General features: G+C 44.1%; 1 protein-coding gene and 1 long non-coding RNA gene across 2 annotated transcripts in view; one reads left to right on the top strand and one right to left on the bottom strand.

Annotated features, from left to right (window-relative positions):
- The window catches only part of LRIG2 (leucine rich repeats and immunoglobulin like domains 2), a 42,508-nt gene extending 37,813 nt beyond the window's left edge, over positions 1–4,695 (bottom strand). The window contains exon 1 of the mRNA XM_081916313.1: positions 4,359–4,695. Within this exon, the coding sequence (XP_081772439.1) occupies positions 4,359–4,603 (245 nt within the window). The 5' untranslated portion in view covers positions 4,604–4,695. The remainder of the gene's footprint in view (positions 1–4,358) is intronic.
- A 148-nt stretch (positions 4,696–4,843) lies between these two features.
- Positions 4,844–7,292, top strand: LOC309372681. The gene is made up of 2 exons (XR_014169607.1): positions 4,844–4,998; positions 6,936–7,292. It is a non-coding gene; the product is annotated as an uncharacterized lncRNA (long non-coding RNA).
- The last annotated feature ends 18,306 nt before the right edge of the window (positions 7,293–25,598 follow it).

Raw genomic sequence — 25,598 nt, forward strand, 5'->3', positions numbered from 1 at the left:
AACTGTTGAGGTTTGGAGGGGCGGAATGGAATGAAGAGACTGGAACCCTGAACAAAGGATTTTCACACTGTAATGTTTTGTTTTAGGGCTCCATGTGTTACCATCTATATGCTGTTTGGTATAAGTCTTGCACAACAGAACTAAGTCACACATTTATTACACAATATAGAAAGCTAAATGCCATATGACGTGGCTCTCTTATCTTGATTAAATAAAGCCCACGCTCAGTAGCAGAGCATTTTCTAAGAGGAGGAACCACAAGCAATGATAGCACTTTTCTAAACCTTTAAAAGCAAAAAACATTTTTTCAATTAAACTTACGAGAGCAGCTAGCAGCTGTTCACCAGATTTACTTAATCAAGCAAAGTAGCAGAAAGCATCTCATGTACTTCTGCCTGCAATCCCAAACTCTTACACAGGAACATTTCCCACTGAATTCAGTGGAATTTACTTACAAGTCGATATGCACAGGATCAGACTGCAAGACTGGTAAAGCTCCTTCTCTCATACAATTCATCGTGGACCCTGCAGTTGGTAGGCTTGTTGCACTAGGCAGTGAGGTAGGTATATGAGAGCTTTCTCTGTTGTGGTCTGACTGTCAAATATGCTATTGCTTGAAGCTGAGAAGACAGAGACCCTGACAGGTTTCGGCCACTAAAGCATTCATATTCTCCAGGCATGCGAGGTAAAGTAGTGAGTCCACTTTTGTGTTTAAGTACTTCCAGGCTCTTCTGCTTTATTAACTAACATACATTATTTGTGTAACAGCTGTTTACTTCATGACACCCTGGAAATCACTATGTGTGATGGTCTATAAATTTGGATAAATAAATTAGGCATCATATTCAGAAGTATCAAAAAATGAATTTTAAATGGTAGATTTAAGATTAGACTGCACTAAAGGATTACATACACTTCATAAACATCTACGCAGAAAAGTAATCAGATTTCAAACGGGGGTTTTACACACTTACAACCCATTTCTTCCAAAGATCAATTTAAAAATAAATAAATGATGCTACAGCTCCTTTATTTAGAAAGACATGTTGTAAAGGATAACACATTAGTCTTGTATGCACATATACATCCGTGCATACAAAACTAATGGAAATTCTGGACTGTGGGGCCAACAGGACATAAAATGCAAAAGGTCTGTGACATTTCTAAGCAAGGAGCCTGTATACATTTGGGCTTTGCACAGAAATGTTACAGACCCCATTGTTTATCATTTTTTATCATTTTTTCACTCTGTACCCACATGTGTATATATATGATCTGCCAACTGAGGATAAGACTTCATGAATCCTGACAAAGTGAGCTCATGTCTACAAAATCTTATGCTGGAATACATCTGTTGTTCCCTAAATTAAAGGCTGCAATCTACTCAAAAGCCCACTGAATTCAACTGGGCTTACTCCCAGGTAAATAGGGTTAAGATTGCTATGTAAATTAGCTGCATTTCGTTCCAACAGGAGCTAACTGAGTCATGGCAAGTTTTTCATACTGATGTCAATAGGATCCAAGTTCTGGATTTTAAGTGCCACAATACTTTTTCTTGTGTACATGGCAAGTTTAGCCATCCTCTGCTTTATTGTGCAGATTTAGACGTGTGACAAAAAAATAAATCACACTCCTCTGGCTTGACTGTAATATCCCCAAGATATTCAAAGTCATCTAAGTAGCAACTTCCTTCCACAGTCAGTAGCAATACCATTATTAGGAAGAAGTAGTCTCATAATTAAACGACTTGGCATTAAGGCCAACTATGAGAGGTCAGAAACAGCCTTGGGCTCATGACCAATGACTAGAAGAGTCTCACCAGGAACAAAAACAGCAACCACACTGCAAAAAGAAATCCCAGTTCTGTCTTCCACAATATGAATTGCAGACAGATTCCATTTTTACATGTCAAAACAATACAAATACATAAATATGCACTACCTTACCTTTTTCACTTGCCTTTGGTATGCTATTTATAGACACTAGCTGACTACACAGAACAATATTTAGCATAGGGTTACCTTAACCATCAATGATGCTTCAGTGTCTGACTGAATAACACAAAGACACATCCCAGGATCTTCCCTTAGCCAGGCAAGACAACTAAGTTTAGCAGTTGTCCCTCTCCCAAGTACTGTGATTCCATCAAGGGGTCCATCAAGTTCTCACAGAGAACTTCCAATACAGTGGTGCCCCGCAAGACGAATGCCTCGCAAGACGAAAAACCCGCAAGACGAAAGGGTTTTTCGGTTTTTGCGACGCTTCGCTAGACGATTTTCCCTATGGGCTTGCTTCGCAAGACGAAAGCCCATAGGGAAATCTCCGGGGACCTCTTTTAAATGCTGGCGGTGGGGAGCAAAGCCTTCCCCCCCCCTCCGGACTTCAGAAGAGGTCCAGGAAGGCCGGCGGGGGCGAAAGGCGTTGCTCCCCACCGCCAGCATTTTAAAAGCAGTCCGGGATAGCAGGGAAGCGCTTCCCGCTATCCCGGACGGCTTTTGAAGGCAGGCAGGGGGGAGCAAAGACTTTTGCCCCCCGCCAGCCTTCAGAAGAGGTCCAGGACCTCTTCTGAAGGCGGGCGGGGGGCAAAAGTCTTTGCTCCCCCCTGCCTGCCTAACCGGGAGAGCGGGAAGGCAGCGCTGCCTTTTCCGCTCTCCCGGAAAGGCAGGCAGGGGGGAGCAAAGACTTTTGTCCCCCGCCGGCCTTCAGAAGAGGTCGGGGGACAGACTGTCCCCGGACCTGGTCTGAAGGCGGTTTCCATAGGAACGCATTAATTGATTTTTAATGCATTCCTATGGGAAACCGTGCTTCGCAAGACGAAAAACTCACAAGACGAAAAGACTTGCGGAACGAATTAATTTTGTCTTGCGAGGCACCACTGTACCTGCAGCCTACTACAATTACCAAAATTAGTTGCTAGAAGTCAAATTGGTTTATTTTGTACATTTATATCTCATCTTTTCTTTCAACGAGCTCAACATGGTGTACATGTTTCATGACAACTACACTGACATAAAAACTACCAGCATGTATATTTGAGTGGATAGACACTAAGCAAAGGAATACTGGGGCAACTTATTTTCATGAAGACAGCCCCAAATTTGCCAATTAGAAAAGGAACACTCTTGAAAAGGTTGGAATCAGAACTACATAAACAATAAGAGAAATAATGATGGTAACTGATGCTCAAACTTTAACAACCATTTTTAAAAGGAAACAAGAGTCATACTATATAGCTTTATATATTGCTCCACAATAAACCATATCTAATATACCACTAAGTGATACCTGTCCAACATGTTCAGTGAGATAACTGACAGGCAAGTGTAACATCTGTGTAACATGATAAAAGGGTCCACTCATGGGGGAACAGCACAGTAGCTACCTAGTCCTTTATCTTCTAGCGAACATACTTCAGCACTTCTTGGAACACTGTCACAAGCTCCTTAATGACATTGAAAACAGTCTCCTATCTGCCTGCCTTGAAGTAAACATCATCTGATAACAGAGCTGAACAACTGGTTTCCTCTCCAGATTTTGTCAGACCTCAGTTTTGATCATGACTACTGACTATGCTGGCTAGGCTGATGAGAGTTGGGAGTCCATCAACATCTGGAAGGCCACAGGTTCTCCACCCCTGCCTTAAAATAACAACACTGTCGGATTTCCCTGATTGTGGACACTTAGCCAGTACAGCAAAACTCCACAACTGATGTTTTGGTCTTCTTTGTGTGTTCAGCAAAAGTTAACAGACCAAATCACAGATTCACCAAGGCCAGGTTCAGACTATCAGTAGCAACTCCTGCCAACTTTTATCAAGACCAAGTGGTAACACTGTCTGAAAAAAGTTCCAGCAAGCGATAATACAACACAACAGAAACCGGCAGGCGAACTATGCTGTTGTAACAGCAGCAGAACCCAAAGCGGACCCCTTCACACAAACGAGTTGCGCGTGAGCGTCCCACCATTTGGCGGACAAACACAAATCCAGAGTTAGGAGGGGGAGAGAGAAGACTCAGAAGCAGTTCCCATTGTTTTGAGACACGAAGTTGACACCTGCAAGCGAGGGGATCCACAAGATCCTCTTACCTGCCCATCCTTCAGCATCCACGCATACAACCACCCCCGCTCAGCTTTGCCCCGCGTCAAGGTGAAAAAAAGAGACGGGAGGCGAGATTTGCCCTTTAGGATCTGAAAAGGACAACTTCTGAAACCCCCACTCAGGATACCGCTTTGCCCGTGACGACTGAGGGGGAGGTGGAAGCACCTGCCGTGTCTGCGGGGCGGAGACCCTCCTGCCCCTGGTGGAAAAGCCCCGCTGGGGAACGTGAGGAGGGAGACGCAGAAAAGAGGCTACTCACCTGGCGGAGGGGCCACCGCTGCGAGGCAAAGGCGAGAGCAGGCCCTGCTCCAGGCTCCGGCCGGACAAGCGGAGGCGGCTGCAGTCCAACACACCTCGCCGGCAAGAGCAAGGCGAGGCGGCGCACGGGTCCCCGGACGCCCCTTGGAAAAGAGGCGGGAGGGGGAGAAGCAGCAGCAGCAGCGCCGCCGGCGGGAACAGCGCCATTGGCGGCGCCCCCCGGCCAGGCCCGGAGCTCCACCGCATCCTCCGTCCCTCTCTTTCTCTTTCTCCCCCCCCCTTCCCCGCCCCCGCAAAGGCCCTGCCAAGCCAGGCCTCGCCGCTACGAGCTCGGCCTCACGCACGCCCCGCCCCCTGCTTGCTCCCCGCGGCCTGCCCGTGCGCAGAGCGGAGCCCACAGGGGAGGATCCGGCCTGGGCCTGGCCGAGCTCTGCGCACGCGCGCCGAGCCTTGGGAGAACGTTCGGGGGAGGAGGGGGCGGGGCCACGGAGGCGCCTCGGGCCGCCGGAGGGAGGCGCTTGAGCGTCGGCGGAGGAAAGGGCGGGGCAATTGCACCGCGGGGGGCGAAACTCCGCCCTCTACGCTCACCTTCGCCGGCGGCGGCAAGGTTGACTCGAGCGCCTTCAGCAGCCCGGTCCTCGGTGTGTTTACCCAGAAGTAAAGTCCACTGTTTTCAGCGGGCCTTACTCGTGAGTAAATGGGAGCGGGGCTCCGTGCTTGCGGGATAAAAGGGATGTGGTCAGCCCTGAAGCTGTGCGACCCTCACCGTCTCCTCATAAATACAGGAGCCCAGTTTTTTTATATATATATTTAATCCCTACACATCCACCCATCAAATTCAACATTATATCCATGTCTATGAACAGAATCATGAAAATCAGGGACCTGGCACTTCCCAGCGTCACCACTGTGCAAAAACGTGAATCTAAGGCATTGATCCTGCTGATCTTACATAAAGGTAAAGGGACCCCTGACCATTAGGTCCAGTCGTGACCGACTCTGGGGTTGCGGCGCTCATCTCGCTTTATTGGCCAATGGAGCTGGCATACAGCTTCCGGGTCATGTGGCCAGCATGACTAAGCCGCTTTTGGCGAACCAGAGCAGTGCACGGATACGCCGTTTATCTTCCCGCTGGAGCGGTACCTATTTATCTACTTGCACTTTGACGTGCTTTCGAACTGCTGTGTTGGCAGGAGCAGGGACTGAGCAACAGGAGCTCACACCGTAGCGGGGATTCAAACCGCCGACCTTCTGATCGGCAAGTCCTAGGCTCTGTGGTTTAACCCACAGCGTCACCCCTTGTTGTTGTTGTTGTTTAGTCGTTTAGTCGTGTCTGACTCTTCGTGACCCCATGGACCAGACACTCCTGGCACTCCTGGCACGCCAGGCACTCCTGTCTTTCACTGCCTCCCGCAGTTTGGTCAGACTCATGTTTGTAGCTTCGAGAACACTGTCCAACCATCTCATCCTCATCCAACATCAGGGTCTTTTCCAGGGAGTCTTCTCTTCTCATGAGGTGGCCCAAGTATTGGAGCCTCAGCTTCAGGATCTGTCCTTCCAGTGAGCACTCAGGGCTGATTTCCTTCAGAATGGGTAGGTTTGATCTTCTTGCAGTCCATGGGACTCTCAAGAGTCTCCTCCAGCACCATAATTCAAAAGCATCAGTTATTCGGCGATCAGCCTTCTTTATGGTCCAGCTCTCACTTCTATACATCACTAGTGGGAAAACCCCTTACATAGATTTCTTCAAATCCCCCATCAAAGAAGAACTCAACCCCCTCCCCAAGGACGGCTCTCTATGAAGGGTGTCCCTCAGTGTGTTTGGTTGAGCATGCTAAGCTGTCGCCTCCCCATTATCTCAGTGTTATCTGTGATCCCAAACAAATGCACTTATCTCCTTTCGTGTGGGGGCTGGAGCATGCAAGGCCAGCAAGCACAGAATGCTGAGAGCAGGGCTGGTGTGTGGAACCCTTATGCCCCTTGCTCATGCTGCATTAGGCCTGAACAGTGCTATGGATCTTTTTGATTTCTTCAGGAACCCCCTCCCCCCGACTATCAAAGTGCAGGTATCAGTGTCCATGGATTGTACCACAAAAAAAAATCACACACACATCACTTTCTGATGCCACTGCTACACAATCCATCCTGGAGTCTGCAGAGGAGGCTGTCATTTCTTCTCATAACAGAGCATCTGAAAATTCTATCTGTAGCTCTTTCTGGTCTAGCTGCTGTTAAATAACCTGATTAGGGCCTTATCTTCTTGGGGGGAAATCAGTATTTTCTCCATACTCTTGCCAGTCAGAATGGGTGCTACCATTAGGCAAGGTGAGGTTATTTGCCTCAGGCAACAGAGGTTGAGATGCCACTAAAGGGCATCAAACTGCCAATTATTTAGCTTATTATAATATTTTCACAATGTGAAGGCGCCATTTATACTTTCTGCCTCTGGCTCCAAGTGTTATGGGCCATCTCAGTTGCCACCTCTTGTGTCAAGTGAGATGGGATTCTAAGCGGGGGTTGTGCTCCGTGTGTTTTATTAGACTCCAACCAACTTACACTTTCCCTTTTCTTTTTACAGATGGCTGACGCCTTTCATCTTGGCTGTGAAGTTCATTAAACCTGCAGCAACATCTTATAATGCTATGAAGTTTGAGAGGATGACTTGGAGAAGTGTCCTAGAAACTGCTAGCTAGTCCTAGAAACTGAAAGGGCAGAACTATCAGACAACTTAACTTATTTGGCATGAATCAGAAAAAGAGAAAGATGCCAAGTGCCCATGGTGGGTTGGCCTCAGACATAAAGTGTGATACAAACTGTGATGGGTTACACCTGCTGTTGAAAGTCATGTAAATGGTGTGTTCAGTGGCACATACATAGTTTTCTCCAATAATAAAGTGTGATAAAATGAACTAAGAAACTTGGAACAACTGATAAATGTTTGGCCTTGGTTTAATCCAGTATAATACAAAGAATACATAGGTCACAGGATAAAGTAAAGAGTCTGTGGCACTATAAAGACTAACAAGTTTATTGTAGTATAAGCTTTCATGGACTATATAATACATACACAGTGAAGGGCTGTAAACTGTAGTCCATAAGAGTTAATGCTGTATAAGCCCACACACCCACACAGCTTTTTTTTAAATAACACTATTCACCATTATGGAGTATCACCACCTCTTTTTTTGCTGCCCATGACAGCCATTTTAGGCTAGCACACTCAACACTTTTGTCAATATATTTGCACTGGCACCTTATTTTTCACCAAGAAAGCACTGTATGGGGGTGGGGAGAGTGTGTGTTTTAAGGAACCACAAGAGTCTTTTTTGTGTTTGCTGCAACAAACTAATGCAACTACCCTTCTGGAAATAGAATATACCCTAAAGTAAATGATATCGGTATAATAACGTTACCGTCTTTTGATTTTCCAAAAGCAGAAAACAAACAAACCAGTGCTTATTTGGGTTACTCTTAGGACTCATGTGCCTTTTAGTATTTGCAACGCAACCGCAAATCTAACATTCTGTTCCCATCACAGCATCTCCATGCTACTTGAAAAGAATTTGCCTGTTGAATTTATGTCTGATGTGCATTTGTTGAAGGCACAGAATACCTGTCAGAGAAGATATAGTGTACAGTGCCTCTGGTCAGGCAAAACAGAGCAGTACCAAATAACAGTCCATTCAATATTGAGTACTTCTAGATCATATTGAATGGGAGAAAATTAAACACATTCTTCTCACTCAAAACCAAAATATGAAAGTGTTCAACTTTGGGTAGATCATGCCCTATGTACTTAATATAGGAAGAACTCTAAGTGAATCTTCAAAACTCTTTGGTCACTGTCATCAGTGGTCTAGTTTCAAACTGTGCTCTTTTTCCAATAATACAAATTCTTCCTATATTCACATTTCTGTTTCTTCTCAGCAGAAGCTGCTCTTAGTTTGAAATTTCCTTTAAGTAGTGGCACATTTCATTGTACTCCTGTATTGTAATTGTTGTTAGCTGGTACACATCTGCTAATTTTGAGAGGAAGTCTTTTCTAGCAGGTTCAACCCAGTCACACTTACATTGTAACTATATCAGCTCTTTCCCACCTCATATGACAAATTTGTCAAGTTTCTGTTTCTTTCTCCCCCCCTTAACTGGATTAGAGGTTAATTACAAAGTGGGCCTATTGTGATTTCTTGTGTTAAATATGCAAGAGGTTTGCTTACTAACAAAGGATTATAATAGACACTGTAGCTTTTTGCTTTTTTTTAAGTAAGTCTGCTGTTTGCCCTGAATCTGAGTGTTTGCTGTCAATTTACATTAAAGAGAAAATATTTTCCACTATATATATAACAAATCATGGAACAATGAAGACAGAGAGGAAAATGCGCACGTGAGGTTGCCATGGTTTGGAAAACACCATGTCTGTATTGAACCTTACTGTCAAAACAAACAACCTGCAAGCACAATTGAGCATAGATATATGTGCTATTACCTTTTGCAACCATTTCCTTATTCATCTCATAGCACTTTTCCAAATCCCTAGATTTGAAAAAGCAAAATGAAGAGAAGGGATATAGCCAGACTACTGAGCTAAGGCCCCTCCCTAGAATGAACGCATATAACTAGGTAGAGAAAGACACTGTTGTGGCACTGTTTAAGTACCTGTTTCCTGTAATTCACTGACACAATTACCTATGTTCCTTCTTTCCATTATATACGGAGGAACAACTTAATGTGAGCTACCACATATGATTAAAATATAATATGGAAAGTGGTCCTCTTAAAACTCAACTGAAATCATTTATTTTTAAGTGCTTTCTTACTAAAGCTATAGGAACAACTGACCTGATTGTGAGCCTATGATGTGGGAGAATACTCCACTGAAATTTAGTTGCTTGGGGTTGCAGCCCTATTCTCACCTTAGGGAGTAAATCCCATTGAACTCCTGGGAGTTACTTCTGTGTAAGGCTACAGAGAGGCCAGACTATAAAAGCTGAACATTTGCTCAAGGAATGAGAAAACAAAAGTGTATGAGCCACTTTTTGGACAGGTTTATGCCACCAACTAAGAAACTGTTGTGCATGAAATTATAAGTTGTTAGGTACAAAACCCTTAGTTCAAATCTTGCCTTGGCATGAATTTACTTGGAGACCTCAAATGCCTGTCTCTTGGTCTCAGCCATGCATTTGCAACTTGGGTTCAATACTACCCAACTACTTGACAAGTTAGTGTAACAGTGGTCAGCAAACCTTTTCAGCAGGGGGCCAGTCCATTGTCCCTCAGACCTTGTTGGGGGCTGACCTATATTTTTAAAAAATGAACGAATCCCTATGCCCCACAAATAACCCAGAGATGCATTTTAAATAAAAGGACACATTCTACTCATATAAAAACACGCCGATTCCTGGACTATCCAAGGGCCGGATTTAGAAGGTGATTGGGCCGGATCCGGCCCCCGGGCCACAGTTTGCCTACCCAAAGATAAAGGTACCCCTGCCCGTACGGGCCAGTCTTGCCAGACTCTGGGGTTGTGCGCCCATCTCACTCAAGAGGCCAGCGCTGTCTGGAGACACTTCCGGGTCACATGGCCAGTGTGACATCGCTGCTCTGGCGAGCCAGAGCCGCACACGGAAACGCCGTTTACCTTCCCGCTGGTAAGCGGTCCCTATTTATCTACTTGCACCCGGAGGTGCTTTCGAACTGCTAGGTTGGCAGGCGCTGGGACCGAGCAGCGGGAGCGCACCCCGCCGCGGGGATTCGAACCGCCGACCTTTCGATCGGCAAGTCCTAGGCACTGAGGCTTTAACCCACAGCGCCACCTGTGTCCTACCCATAGTAGATAGCAAAAAGGAGTTACTGTATCACATTTCCAAATATAATCCTATACTTATTTTTTTTTAACAAAAATAAAAAATACTTGGAAATGTGATGTCAAAGACTGAGCTTGCTACAACACTTCTCTTCCAGGTGTTAAGATTCTTTCATATGCAGTATAACTCTTCCTTTTCTTAGAAAATTAATCACCTATGTAGACCTTCACATCCTCTGATGTTAGAAGAATAGCTGTAAAGGAAGTACCTAGCCACACTGTTCGCTATGCTGATTTGTGACAGGAGCCAGTGGTAGTCTGCTGAAAGTGAATGTTTAGGGGCATGCTAAGGACTTGCTGATCGAAAGGTCGGCGGTTCGAATCCCTGCGGCGGGGTGCGCTCCCGCTGCTCGGTCCCAGCGCCTGCCAACCTAGCAGTTCGAAAGCACCTCCGGGTGCAAGTAGATAAATAGGGACCGCTTACCAGCGGGAAGGTAAACGGCGTTTCCGTGTGCAGCTCTGGCTCACCAGAGCAGCGATGTCACACTGGCCATGTGACCCGGAAGTGTCTCCGGACAGCGCTGGCCCCTGGCCTCTTAAGTGAGATGGGCGCACAACCCCAGAGTCTGTCAAGACTGGCCCGTACGGGCAGGGGTACCTTTACCTTTACCTTTAAGGTATGGTATGGGATGCGGGTGGCGCTGTGGTCTAAACCATGGAGCCTAGGGCTTGCCAATCAGTGGGTCGGCAGTTCGAATCCCCGTGACTGGATGAGCTCCCATTGTTCGGTCCCTGCTCCTGCCCACCTAGCAATTTGAAAGCACCTCAAAGTGCAAGTAGATAAATAGGTACCGCTCTGGCGGGAAGGTAAACAGCATTTCTGTGCACTCTTCTGGTTTGCCAGAAGCTGCTTAGTCATGCTGGCCACATGACCTGGAAGCTGTCTGCTGACAAACGCCGGCTCCCTCGGCCTATAAAGCGAGATGAGCGCCGCAACCCCAGAGTTGTCCACGACTGGACCTAACGGTCAGGGGTACCTTTATCTTTTAAGGTATGGAGGGGTTTTTCTTAGGGTTTGCAAGACAGAAAACCAAAACCAAATGAAAGTCTGTTCTTATTAAGTATCCTCTATAAATGAGATTTGTTGGTGTGTACTCCCTACTACCCACAGGTAGGATGGAAGAGTTAAGTCATTACAGCCTACTTCCTGTTGTGCAAGCCCTGCTGAGAACCTCCCAGGCAACATTCCATTCAGATCTCTACAAGTGTTTATTGGCAGGACCAGTTGGACAGGTGTTGCCAAAATGCAAGAAAAACATACCCCCCCCCCACCTCGGGTGCTTGCCAGGTGTGAGGGAAAGCCACCCAGGAAGTGACAACACCCTCTGTTTGATCCCCTGCTTCCAGTATTATTGTGATCATGCTTGCCTTTCTGTACGGTACAGATTCATTTCTGCTAGCTTATTTTTCTCTCTCTTTTCTGGGTCAAGCTCAGTTTTCCATCATTACCGGCCCTCTCTCCTAGTGAAGCTTTTGAAGATAAAGATGTCTACAAAAACCTTGTATTTCCTGAATTACCAAAGAAAAAATATGAATTCCTGCTGTATTTGTTTCTGAAAATGGACAGTTTATGTCTCCTGGTTCAAGGAGCTTCTGGGTATTCAGTGTGTCTGCTGAATCATGGGGACTTCAGCAATTCTCACCCCCCTCAGAAAAAACTGATGCTCCATCAGTTTGAGTGGCTATCATGAAGTGGAACGTTGATTTGAGGGTTGTATGTATGGACTTGGTGTGTTTACTGACTCTGATAAGCTTGTACTTTTTGTCTTATCACAGCAGGGATGAAGTAGCACCTCTTATTTCAAAGCAGGGGCAATTATGTTATCTCTGCGGGTGCTATTTGCCAATCTTCCACATGCCCAGTAAATAAGCTCTTCCAAATAAGCTAAGCAGCAGAAGAGGTTTGTTACACTAACATGCAAGGCTACTAGTATTTTGAAAAATTCCAAAGTCCAACCAAAATATCAAGCTTTTGAGTTTCCTAGAATTCATAATCAGGTAGATGTTAAGCAAGATGGGAAGAAGTTGAACGGAAAAAGCTGGCTTGGTACTGAAGCCATAGTGTCTGTGTTGGTGAAAAATTCATTTTTGCTATATAGGCAACTATCATTTTGTGCATTTGAAAGCACCATTGCCTCCTCTCAATAAAATCAGGATGATTGCTCCATGAGCAGGTCATTTAGAAGTAACCCTTGTTTCTCTGAAAGTCATCGTAAAAGAAGGGGAGATAGAGGAGGAGGAGGACAGGAGCTTCCTCTATCTGTTCATACTCCTGTCTCCTGCATTTAATGACACCCACACTTTGGAACACACTCCCCTTGGAAATTTGGATGGCACCAACAATTTATTCTTTTAGGTGCCTCCTTCAGATTTTCTTGTTAAATAAAGGCATTTTCAGAGTAGCATTGTTGGATATCGTTCCTGTTGGTTTTACATATAAATTAAATGTATTTTTCATGTTTCCATGTTACTGGGCTTGGTTTTGGCTTTTGTTTTTATATCACCACAATATTTTTGAATGGTTGATGATTCATAAATTCTTTGAACAAACAAACAAACACATTTATCATCTAGTTAGAAACTATCTTTCCAGTGAGGACAAAGCAAAACGTTTATTTAACACTTCAGTCACACAACCTGCTCAGTGCCTGCTGAGCTCAGCTTGTGCTAGCAGCAGTCATACAACCTCCCTCTGAGAATGTGCTACCAGATTGAACTCAACATAGACTAACTGCATTTCCAGCGGCATCTGTGTTTCCGAGCCATAAAATCTCAGCGCAAAGTCTCCACTTCACTTCTGAGAGATCCCCGTCTCCACTCCTGCTTGCACGCAAGTAGGAGCAGGATTGCGCAACTCAGTTGAGGAGCGCCTGGCTGCCTTCAGGTGGTGCAGGGGCTCTCAGATGCAGCTTCTGGGCTGCCTCCACCTTCCCCAACCCCAGCTGAGCAGCCCCAATCCAGCTCCTGTTCCCATGCAAGCAGCAACGCTGCCTAGCAGAGCAGCCCAATTCCCTTCCTACTTGCCTGCAAGCAGGAGCAGGCCGGGGTGTGTGTGCAACATCCGTTGCCTGCCCTCTTGCCAGCCCAGCCCAGCCTTCCCTCACTCAGCGCCTCCAGAGCTGGAGGAGGGGGTGGTTGCTGTTGTGGCTGCAGTAGCGGCAGCGGCAGCAGTGGAGGGACCCAGCACTGGAGGGCAGCAGGTGTCTGCTCACTTGCCTCCCAGCCCGCCTTCCCTCACTCTGAAAACAGAAGTGTGGCACTCAAAACGGAAGTTACCGTATTTTTTGCTCTATAACACGCACCTGACCATAACACACACATCGTTTTTAGAGAAGGAAAACAAGGGAAAAAACATTCTGAATGAAACAGTGGATGTATCGTTTTTGTGCTTCATGCTGTGGCCACAGACATGTGATCTGATGGTGAATTTGGGGTGACCCAATGCAAAAATCCTGAGAATCCCTGTGGATCCATGCTTTGTAACCACTGTTTTTGCACCATTGCAGCCCCAGGCAACAGTGGGTGCGTGATTTTTGGGGGGCAGGCTGTAGCCATGGACATGCTATGTGCTCTGATGGTGAATTTGGGCTGACCCAATGCAAAGATCCTGAGGATCCATGTGGATCCATGCTTTGTAACCACATTTTTGCACCATTGCAGCCCCAGGCAACAGTGGGTGCATGATTTTGGGGGGGGGGCAGGCTATAGCCATGGACATGCTATGTGATCTGATGGTGAATTTGGGGTGACCCAATGCAAAGATCCTGAGGATCCATGTGGATCCATGCTTTGTAACCACATTTTAAGTGGGGAGGGAAGGAAAAACACAGAAGGGACAAGGAGCAGGAGAGGGGTGTGCAGAGAAGCAGCTGGCTAAGAATGCAGGAGAGGGGTATAACGGGAGGGAGGAAAGGAATGCAAAAGTTTTCCCTCACCTACCCACCCAAGCCAGCCAGCTCTCTCTCTCTCTCTCTCTCTCTCTCTCTCTCTCTCTCTCTCTCTCTCTCTCTCTCTCTCTCCCCCCCCCTCCTGCATGTTTTCAGGAGCACCGGCACTCTGCTTTCCCCTCTGCTTGCCTGGAGGGGAGGGGCTTTCCCTGCTCTTTGTTCCGTTTGAGCAAACACAGCAAGGAAACAGAGAAGGGTGGGGAGTAAGACCCTGAGGCAGAATGCAGGAAAGCAGCCGCTTCCTCTTTTCAGGTTTCCCTTCTCCGAGACGCGCGATTTGATTTTTGCCTGATTTTTTTTGCCTCCCCTCGCGCCATTTGGATCCAGGGACCACACATTCGCTCAATAACACGCACAGACATTTCCCCTTCCTTTTTAGGAGAAAAAATCTGCGTGTTATGGAAGGAAAAATACGGTATACTCAGAACAGCGCATGTTTGGCTTCCGAAAAAAGTTCCAAAACCGAACACTAATTTCCAGGTTTGAAGTGTTCAGGTTCCAAGTTGTTCGAGAACTAAGCTGTTCGAAAACTGAGGCACCACTGTATTTATTTCCCCCGATTTGAACTGTATTTATCCCCCTCCCCCCCCGTGGTGATTTTCTTGAGTCAAAATGAGAGTACCCCTACACATTTTTTAGAAAAAAAGCACTGAGTTATACCATAAAATTATATATCAATGGAAAGATAATTTAATGAAGAATGTAATGCAAATTTTTTTATGAAGGATTATTTATTACAACAGCAGTCATAAAGAAGAAACGTGAAACACACAGAAAAAAAATGGGATATACAGATTAAATTCCCGTGTTGGCCCTTTGTGATAAATAAGTGGGTTTTGGGTTGCAGTTTGGGTACTTGGTCTCTAAATGTTTTGCCATCACGGACTTCCGGAGGCGGCGCGAAACAGCAATGGCGGTCCTCTTCGCGCTGTGAAGAGGGGCTCCGCGGAAAAGGGTCGTCCGCTACGGCAAAGCGGAGACCCGTTAAGAAAAACCACAGGTAGAGTGAGCCTGTGGTCGTGGGACTCGGCGGGCACCAAGAGCGACCTCGGAAACGAAGAAGGGACCCCGTAAGGGGCTCCGGAACGTGGAGGGGGTAGCGGTGCTGTGAGTTCATCGCTCTTTCCGCGGGAGTGAAGCCGCGCGGCTGCTGCTGATGAGCGCTGACCTTTCTTCCTTGAACATTCGATCGGAATCAACTTACTCGTGAGTAAGATCTTTGAGATTTGGGACTCTAAATTTCCGAAATTTGGCTGAAAGCGGGAGACGTTAAAAAGGAAGTCCGTCTTCCGGCTCTGTTTAAACACCAAGCAAAGAGCTATAAATCTGAAGCGCTGAGAGGGACTTTTAAGAAGTTGGAGTATACCTTGCAAATTCGGATTAAAGTGCATGAAAAGTTAAGAAAAGTGGAGAACTTTTTTCTTACAAGAGGATATAGATAGCAACCTCTTCTTTTCTCTTTTGTGTGGATTACAAAGTTTCAAAACCCAGCTCTCGGGCTCTCTGGATACAAAAATCATCAGACTGCGGTAACTGTATATAAAACTTTAAAGATACATTGGGGCTACTTTTGTGGTTACAAATAAGGAACTGTTGCATGCACCACTGTAAAGAACACTTATTCTCTGCTAGTTAAAACGAACTTTTGAAGGTTCTACCCCTTGGTTTTTGGTTCCTTTTTTTAACTTTTGGAATTTCTTGGAACTTTTAAAGTGGGGAATTTAATGGTGGAAACTTTTCACTTTTTTTTTTTCCTTAACTCTCGGGGAGCTCCCCCTACTGGATTGTGGAATATTTAGTCTCTGGGAACTGCAGGTTGTTATTGTAAAGCTTCTGCCTGGATGTTTTCCTTTCGGTTTGTCTTTCCCATGGGATTTACAATTTGACCTTGCCACATGGACAGCTGTGGAATGAGTGGTGCCGCAAAAACAAGAGCTGCCAAAAAAGCAAAACAATCTGAGCTAGTACAAACAACTTTGCCGGTGCAGCCTCGCAGATCATCAGTTCCAATAGTTACAGGTCTGCAAGAAGGAGAAACTAAACAGCCAGCTTTTCGGGACATGGCTGCAGGAGGACTAGATCCTGTATCTAAGGAAATTTTGGAACAGCTGGCAGCGTTAAATAAAAAGGCAGATGAGCAGGCCTCTAAGTTTGATCAGGTGACAGCCACAATTAACAAACTGACTGACCAAGTTTCTAAAAATTTAGAGGCCATCGGAAATCTGCAATCAACAACAGCAGAAAATCGTAAATTAGCTGAAGAAGCAAATTTAAAGGCAGACCAAAACAAAAAGAGGATAGAGGAAGTAAGAGGAGAAGTAAGACCACTGAGCAGACAGCTTAATGAACAGCAAGCCTACCTGTCCATGGCAGAACTGAAAAATCGGGAAAGCAACCTTAGGATCAGGAATATACCAGAACTTGAGAAAGAAGATTTGATCAGCTACTTGACGGCAGAAATATCAAAGTTCTGGGGTATTGCAGAAGACAAGGACTTTAAAATTGTCACCGCCTTCAGGCTGGGAAGAGTAGCAAAGAAGGACAAACCAAGAGATTGCTTGGTCATTTTGAGATCTAAACAAGAAAAAGATAATATACTCGGCCTTCATTTTAAAAATACATTGGTGATTCAGGGAAGGACTGCAGAAATCTTCAGAGATATACCGAAACAGCTGTTGGATTTAAGAATTGTATATAAAGACCTCGCAAGCCTACTGAGAAACAACACAATCCCTTATAGGTGGGAATTCCCTCAAGGGCTATCTTTTAGTATCAAAGGGAAAAAAGTGAGAATTAGATCAGCAGAAGACCAAGAAAAATTTTTGAACGACTACGGGGAGGACCTTCGGAAAGGAGTAGCAGGTGCCTGGCCACCACCTCCGCCTGGTGCAATACCTCCAGATCTGGACGGCAAGAAAGACACTCCTATTGGCTAACAATTTGATTCAAGATGTCTCTGCAGCTATTTAGTTGGAACATTCATGGTGCAAATTCCCCTGAGAAAAGGAAAAAGATTTTTCACATATTGAGAAAAGAACAATTGGACATCATATGCCTACAAGAAACACATGTGACTAGGCTCCATAGGAGAGTTTTAATTAACAAAAGATTAGGCCAAGAATTTGTTTCCTCAGACAAAGTTAAGAAAAGAGGAGTAGTGATTTATGCAAAAGAGAACCTAGCACCAAAGTTGATATTTAAAGATGAACAAGGAAGAATTTTGGCGATTGAAATCCAAACACAAGGAGAAAAATTTCTGATAGTAGGAGTATATGCACCAAATGAGGGGAAATCGGAATTTTATAAAAAGCTGCATGAGATAATGTTGGATCATATAGACTACACCAACATCATTTTGATGGGAGATATGAATGGAGTCGTCTCTACACATATGGACAAGTCACAAAACCAAAATCTGACTAAAGATGGCAGACTACCTAAATCTTTTTTTGAACTGACAGACAATATGGACTTGATTGACATTTGGAGGACCAAAAACCCACTAGGTAAAGAAGGGACTTTCTTTTCTGAGGCTCACCTATCATGGACAAGAATTGACCAAATTTGGATAACTAGAGGGCTGGCCCCTAAGACAAAAAAATTAGAGATCTGCCCTAAAACTTGCTCCGACCATAACGCATTGAAAATGGATCTGAGACTTGTGCCAGCTGGATCCTTCAGATGGAGAATGAATGACACTTTGTTTAGAGATCAGGAGATTGTGAAGAAGGCCCAAAAAACGTTGAAGGATTATTTTGAAATCAATATGAATACCCCGGTGGACAAGAGAACAATCTGGGACGCAAGCAAAGCTGTAATGAGGGGGTTTCTGATTCAACAAAATTCTATTAAGAAAAAACTCTGGAATGGGAAAAGAGATAAGATCTTAGAGAAGATACGAGAGGGTGAAAAAAGGCTTAGACTTAACCCAAAGTCAAAAGAAGTGTTAAGAGAAATTAAGTTCCATCAAGCACAATACGCCAAATTGATAAATCAAGAAGTAGAATGGAAAATTAAACAAATGAAACAAAGATCTTTTGAATCAGCAAACAAATGTGGAAAACTATTAGCATGGCAGTTGAAAAAGAGACACAAATTGAATTCTATTACCAACTTGGAGGTTGATGGAGAAAGTATTCAGAAACCAGAAGAAATTAGAAAGTGTTTCCAGAGATATTTCAAAAAACTGTTTACTCAAGGTCCACAGGCGGAGGAGGAGATTATTCAATTTTTAAAAAGTAATGGATTGAAAAAATTATCCCAAGATAAACAAGCAACCCTGAATTACAGAATAACACAGCAGGAAATAGAAAGTGCCATTCAGAACATGCAATTGGGGAAATCCCCAGGCCCAGATGGACTCACCTCCAAATATTATAAGGTTTTAAAAGATTATTTGATTCAACCATTAGTGGAGGTGTGTAACCAAATTATGGAGGGGAAGGGGGCTCCGGAATCGTGGAAAGAAGCATTCATCACTTTGATACCAAAATTGGAATCTGAAAAGACTCAACTCAAGAATTATCGTCCTATTTCACTCCTGAATGTGGATTACAAAATTTTTGCTGACATTTTGGCAAGTAGATTTAAAAAAGTTCTGAATGAAGTAATTCATAAAGACCAAGCAGGCTTTCTCCCTGGTAGACATTTGTCTGACAACACTAGGAACATTATAGATGTTTTGGAGCTATTGCAGACAAATATGAACACAAGAGCTGTATTAATTTTTATAGATGCAGAGAAGGCCTTTGACAATATATCTTGGAAATTTATGAAGAGAAATTTGGAAGGGATGGGAGTGGGAGGGGCGTTTCAAAATGGTATAGAAGCAATCTATTCAGAGCAAAAAGCAAAATTGATAGTGAATAATGTGGTGACAGAAGAGTTCAGAATTGAAAAAGGAACACAACAGGGGTGCCCCCTATCACCCCTGCTATTTATTTCGGTCCTGGAGGTACTGCTGAACTTGATTAGGAAGGATCGGGTGGTACAAGGAATACAGGTCGGAGGTAAACAATACAAGTTGAAGGCCTTTGCAGATGATTTGGTTTTAACACTACAGGAGCCAGAATCTAGTACTAAAAGAGCTTTAGAATTAATTTATGAGTTTGGTCAGGTGGCAGGATTCAAGTTAAACAAACAAAAAACAAAGGTTTTGGTGAAAAATCTGACTTCTTTAGAAATAGATGAGTTTCAGAAAGAAACGGAGTTAACGGTGGCTAAAAAAGTGAAATACCTGGGGGTGAACTTGACGGGGAAAAATTTGAACTTATTTAAAGATAATTATGAAAAATGCTGGATTGAAATTAAAAAGGATTTAGAAATCTGGTCAAGATTAAAACTTACCTTGTTGGGAAGAATTGCAGCTGTAAAGATGAATGTATTGCCAAAGATGTTATTCTTGTTCCAAACCCTGCAGATCGTGGATAGAGTGGAGTGTTTTGGAAAGTGGCAGAAGGACATTACGAAATTTGTCTGGCAGGGCAAAAGGCCCCGGATAAAACTTAAAATACTAACAGATGCTAAAGAAAGAGGGGGGTTTGCCCTGCCGGACTTAAGGTTATACTATGAGGCAGCATCCTTCTGCTGGCTGAAGGATTGGTTTCTACTAGAAAACACTGATGTCCTAGATCTGGAAGGGTTTAACAATGCTTTTGGATGGCATGCATATTTGTGGTACGACAAGGTAAAGGTACATAAATTATTCAAGAGCCATATTGTCAGGAAAGCTCTGTTTAATGTCTGGACTAAATACAAGGACTTACTTGAAAATAAGACCCCGAGGTGGTTGTCACCAACGGAGGCGAAGACCACCAAAGGACTTAACATGGAGAGTGGTTGGGCTAAATATTGTGAGATAATAGAAAAAGTTGGAGATAATTGGAAGTTGCAGAGTTTAGAAAAAATAAAGGACAAGGTGCGAGACTGGTTTCTCTATGCCCAAATTCAAGAGATGTTTAAAAAAGATAAAAAGATTGGTTTCCAGGTGGAAAAATCAAAATTAGAGACAGAACTACTTGAACCTAAGACGAAAGTGCTCTCAAGAATGTATAACTTGCTGCTTAAATGGAACACACAAGATGAGTTAGTTAAATCAGCTATGATTAAATGGGCTCAAGACATTGGTTACAACATCATGTTTGAAGACTGGGAAAGGTTATGGAACACCGGTATGAAATTCACGGCATGTAGTGCCTTGAAAGAAAACATTATGAAAATGGTATATAGGTGGTACATGACCCCAGTCAAACTTGCAAAGATTTATCATTTGTCTGATAAAAGGTGTTGGAAGTGTAAGGAAGCTGAAGGAACATTCTTTCACCTCTGGTGGACATGCCCGAAGGTGAAGGCATTCTGGGAAATGGTTTATAACGAGTTGAAAAAGGTATTTAAGTATACCTTTACTAAGAAACCAGAGGCCTTCCTCTTGGGCATCGTGGGCCAGAGAGTGACAAAGAAGGATAGAACTTTTTTTTGATATGCAACTACAGCAGCAAGAATTCTTCTAGCCAAATATTGGAAGGTACAGGAGCTACCCACGCTGGAAGAGTGGCATACGCAGCTGATGGACTATATGGAACTGGCCGAAATGACTGGCAGAATCCGAGACCTGGGAGAAGAGGCAGTGGAAGAGGACTGGAAAAAATTTAAGGACTATTTACAAAAACATTATAAGTTATATGAATGTTGAGAATTTGTTAAGTTTTTAGACAACAAGCTTCAGATTCCAAATTTTGATATTGCTGGAATTTAAGTTCTGATTGTGAAATGACTAAAGTCTAGGGTAAAGTTTCTATATTGAGGACTGTTGGAATTGTGAACTAATAATATTTTCCCTAAACCTAATATACAATTGAGGAAAGTACAAAAACACAGGAAACAAGGTATTAATTTGCTGTAACTTTATTTTATTGAAAAAGATGCAGGGGATGGAAGATGTGGGGAAGTCCAGTAGATCATGAAAAATTGTTTTGCAAAGTACGATTTCTTTTTTGCTTATAACCTTTTTTCTTTTCTTTCTGTAAAACTGCCTTTGTTGAATAACTGACGATGTATTTGACCTTGGAAAAAAGCAAATAAAAACATTATTATAAAAAAAAAAATAAATGTTTTGCCATCACTGCACTATAAGGTAAATGTTTCTATAAGAAGATAGCTCTGAGCGATCCAGCCCCCCCCCCCATTTAAACCTATTGCCAATTTCTCTAAATCACTCCAACTCAGTTTTCTCTCATTAATCAGGCACTGGGGACTATACCTGCAGTCTTCACTCAGGTCCGTAGTGCTTTCTTCTGAGGTCTCTCAGGCATCTCTCAGTACTTCTACTGCATTCTAGGCTGAACATTTGTTGCTAGCTCAGGTATTCAGCAAGGCTGCTGCCTCTTGGCTTTAGAACTCTCTCAAAGGCTGTCTCTTAGACACTTTTCTGTGCAGACTTCCTCAAATCCAGCTAGTGGTTTCAGCTCTCGTCTTCCCTCAGGTGTTTGAAGTCTCTAGGCCTAGATGTTTTCTTCAGTCAAATTTTCCATCGTCTTCCTTACATACCCTCAAGCGGTGCTTTTTTCTGGCTGTACACAATGGTACGCAGTACAATCACCTTGCAAGGGGGAGGTGGCAGGAGGGTTCTCTAACCCCTTTAGAGCATAACACTCCTTCCCTAAGCTAGGCAAATGCTTCCTGGGCTTGGAGAAGGAGGCGTGAGTTTGTGTCCCAGCAGAATGTTGGATGGTATGACCAGGGCCAGATTTAGGTTTGATGAGGCCCTAAGCTACTGAAGGTGATGGGGCCCTTTATATGTCCAGCTGTCCTTTGTCAACAACAAATTGTCACTGTTTTTTGGTGTTGAATATATGCTATATGGTAATCTATGGACCTAACAGGTATCCAAAGCCATTTGCACATAACAAATAGGAGCCTACACAACACAAAACACTGTTGCTGTATGTACGTAAATTTTATTTTATTTGTTTTTTATCTTTATTTTGGAAATGTGCATCCAGTTTTTTATTTCCTTTAAAAAAATTTGGGGCCCCCAAGAGAATGGGGCCCTAAGCTAGAGATTGTTTAGTTTATATGTAAATCTGGCACTAGTATGACCCTGTAGTGAAAATAGGAACACACAGTCAGGTACTGAGACTACAGAAAAAGGTATGTTGTTACAGCAAGTCATTTAATTATCATGCCTCATGTAATAACTATATACCAATATCTTAATGAAGTTCCAGTAAAGCATGTAATTGTTTTACATGTAATTGTTTTACATGTAATTGTTTTACATGCAATTGTTTTTCCTGGCCCCGATGAATTTTTGCACCCAGGGCAACCGCCCAGAGTACAGGCATCATTTTTTCTCGCAACAAAGCACTGGTCAAAGCTCCCACAGATCAACAATCACTGAGGTCCGAGACCTGCCTTTTATGCCGGAACAGGGTCTCTCCAGCCAAATGTTTTAAATTTGGATGGAATTCAGACTCCGCTCTCCCCAGTCAGGCCAAAACTGATGGGATCGAGCAGTAGGTTCACTGCCTTAATCAATTAGAACTCACTGGTTTTCAATCCACTGTGTCTAAAGACTGAAACCTCAATCTCAGAACAATTTTTGTTCTGACACAAAGTGGCAGTTAATTGAACAGCCACCAGCAATCTCCCCTCTGATATTTTGCATAGATCACAGCTCATAACAGAGAACTGAGACATTTTATAGCCGGTTAACTCTTCCATTTTTTAAAGTGAATTTCCTTGTCCATTCTTTTATATATTTTACCCCAGAAATAAAACCTGATTTCTTCAAAGGGGCAAAAAGCAAGATCTTATGTCCTGGAGAAGACTGAGCCCAAGTTATTTTCCTTATCATCTAGTTTTCTATAGGGAGGGTTTTTTGTATGGAGAAATATTCCATTAGAATTAGGTGTTGCCTGCCACTGACAGATACTTGTACCTATACTGCCACCAAGTGTCTGCATGAAAGCTCACAGTCTGATACCTGATGTTTTTCTGAGCTCTGTCCCAAATGGTATTGGCAAACACGTTTGAAAATCAGACTGCAAATGCCCTGGGTTGCCCTCAACCCAGGGCAGACAATTCACAGCTACCTGCTGCAGATCATAGCAATGCTGCTGCCTGCCACCCTCATTGGTAGCTGCATCATGAGGGTCTCACTGATGCCAAGGGTGCCACCAGAAGACAGTTTGCTGAGCGTCCCCCTCACAGCCGGCATCAGGCCATACCCAGAGGCAGCAGAGAAGAGGATGAACAAAAGGAGTCATGAAAGGGTGGAGTGAGGGGCACAATGGTTATATCCTGTCTCAGTACCCCAGAGCATTGAAAGACAAGAGGCAAGTTCCTGGCAACCTATTTATTCACTTAAATCAGGAAAAGAGGAACCTTTGTCCCTCCAAAAGCTGTTTGGCTTCATCAGCCCCAGGCAGCATGGCAAAAACATAGAATTACCCAGAATACAGTTTCACTCTTTCTGTGTCATACTGATCTGGGGTTTATTTTTCTAAGTTTAATGCTAACTACCAAAATGGTCAATCTTACCCACTCCAGCATTGGCTTTGAGCTGCCTAGTTCATCCTGGAATCTTGTTGTGCTTTTAATGTTGCTAATCCATTCTACCCAGTATTACTAATGAGTAAACAACTCAGCATATGCTTCCATCGTTTTATGAAAGCACACTTTCTTTTTGGAATTCTTTAGTTAGATTTCCACTAGATGGCATGAGCATTCCATTTTTTGCTTCAGCTCTGGGGCAAACAACATGCTGTAGAACTTTCTGGAGGGATAGATGTGTCAGCCCGTTCCAGAAATGACGGCAAAAGAGCCTTGTGGTTCCTTAAAAACCAGCAGACTTGTTGCAGAATAAGCATTTGTGGACTAGAGCCTGCCTCATCAGGTGTACAAAGTTTTATCCTCAGTTGGCAGCTTTTATTTATGCATCTTTCTAAGTTGCTTTTGAAAACTATAGCTGTGCCAAGGTGGTTGACATTAAAAGACAATACAGGTATACAACGCATTTCATATGTTTTTTGGCTGTTGTTTTTTAATAGCAACTATCCGTGGGCTGGTTGTAGTGTTCAGGATTGTGACTGTGCTGTTTGGAGAGGGTTTTAAAACTATTTCCTCCCATGCTGATGTCCTGCCCCCACCTGTTATTTTCCCCCAGATTGATCCAATGGGAAGCTTTCTTCCTGGATAAAAAGCAGCTGGGGAGGTGCAATTCTATTAGGACTACAGTATGAGAGCAAAGGGTTAACCTTCTGCATACAGTGGTACCTCGGATTAAGTACTTAATTCGTTCTGGAGGTCCGTTCTTAACCCGAAACTGTTCTTAACCTGAAGCACCACTTTAGCTAATGGGGCCTCCTGCTGCCTCTGCGCCGACGCTGCACGATTTCTGTTGTCATCCTGAAGCAAAGTTCTTAACCTGAAGCACTATTTCTGGGTTAGCGGAGTCTGTAACTTGAAGCGTATGTAACCCGAGGTACCACTGTACTGGTACTGATTCTGATCCCCCTCACAGCTGCTTTTTTAAAACCTGGATCATCAAGCTATCTATATGCACATACATGCCTACAGAGCAGCTTCAATCCCATTTTTGGAGATGCTGGAGGATGAACCCGAGACAAGGAAACTATGGACGGGGGTGAGGGAAATCAATGTTTAGTTTTCATTGTAATGTTTTATTGATGGTGGGGAATTGTAATGATGAGAAACATATCTAAAAGGTAAAGGTAAAGGTACCCCTGCCCGTACGGGCCAGTCTTGCCAGACTCTGGGGTTGTGCGCCCATCTCACTCAAGAGGCCAGGGGCCAGCGCTGTCCGGAGACACTTCCGGGTCACGTGGCCAGCGTGACATCGCTGCTCTGGCGAGCCAGAGCCGCACACGGAAACGCCGTTTACCTTCCCGCTGGTAAGCGGTCCCTATTTATCTACTTGCACCCGGAGGTGCTTTCGAACTGCTAGGTTGGCAGGCGCTGGGACCGAGCAGCGGGAGCGCACCCCGCCGCAGGGATTCGAACCGCCGACCTTTCGATCGGCAAGTCCTAGGCGCTGAGGCTTTAGCCCACAGCGCCACCTGCGTCCAGAAACATATCTACTGTCCTTAAATAACTGGGGGAGCATTGTAGGCTATGGTACAGACCATGGCTATTTCAAGGCCTGGTGGAGCCTGGTTTTATTCCTGGTGCCAATAACTGGCTGCTACCCAAGAGGCATAGGACTTGGGCAAGTGCACCTATATTGCTGCCGAACTTAACTGCCTCTGTTACTTAAAACCATGCAAAACTTGGTCCTCTACATATTTAGCTTCCAATTAAGTGTGCCTATTAGGATTTCAGCTTGTTTGATTCCCTGTATATCCATATACCTCCTATCCTGAAAGCCTCAAACACTTTTACCATTAAAGAAAACATGAAGCCTTTCATGATA

Source organism: Podarcis melisellensis, assembly GCF_964234715.1.
Source record: "Podarcis melisellensis genome assembly, chromosome: 6".
NCBI classification, from domain to species: Eukaryota; Metazoa; Chordata; class Lepidosauria; order Squamata; family Lacertidae; genus Podarcis; species Podarcis melisellensis.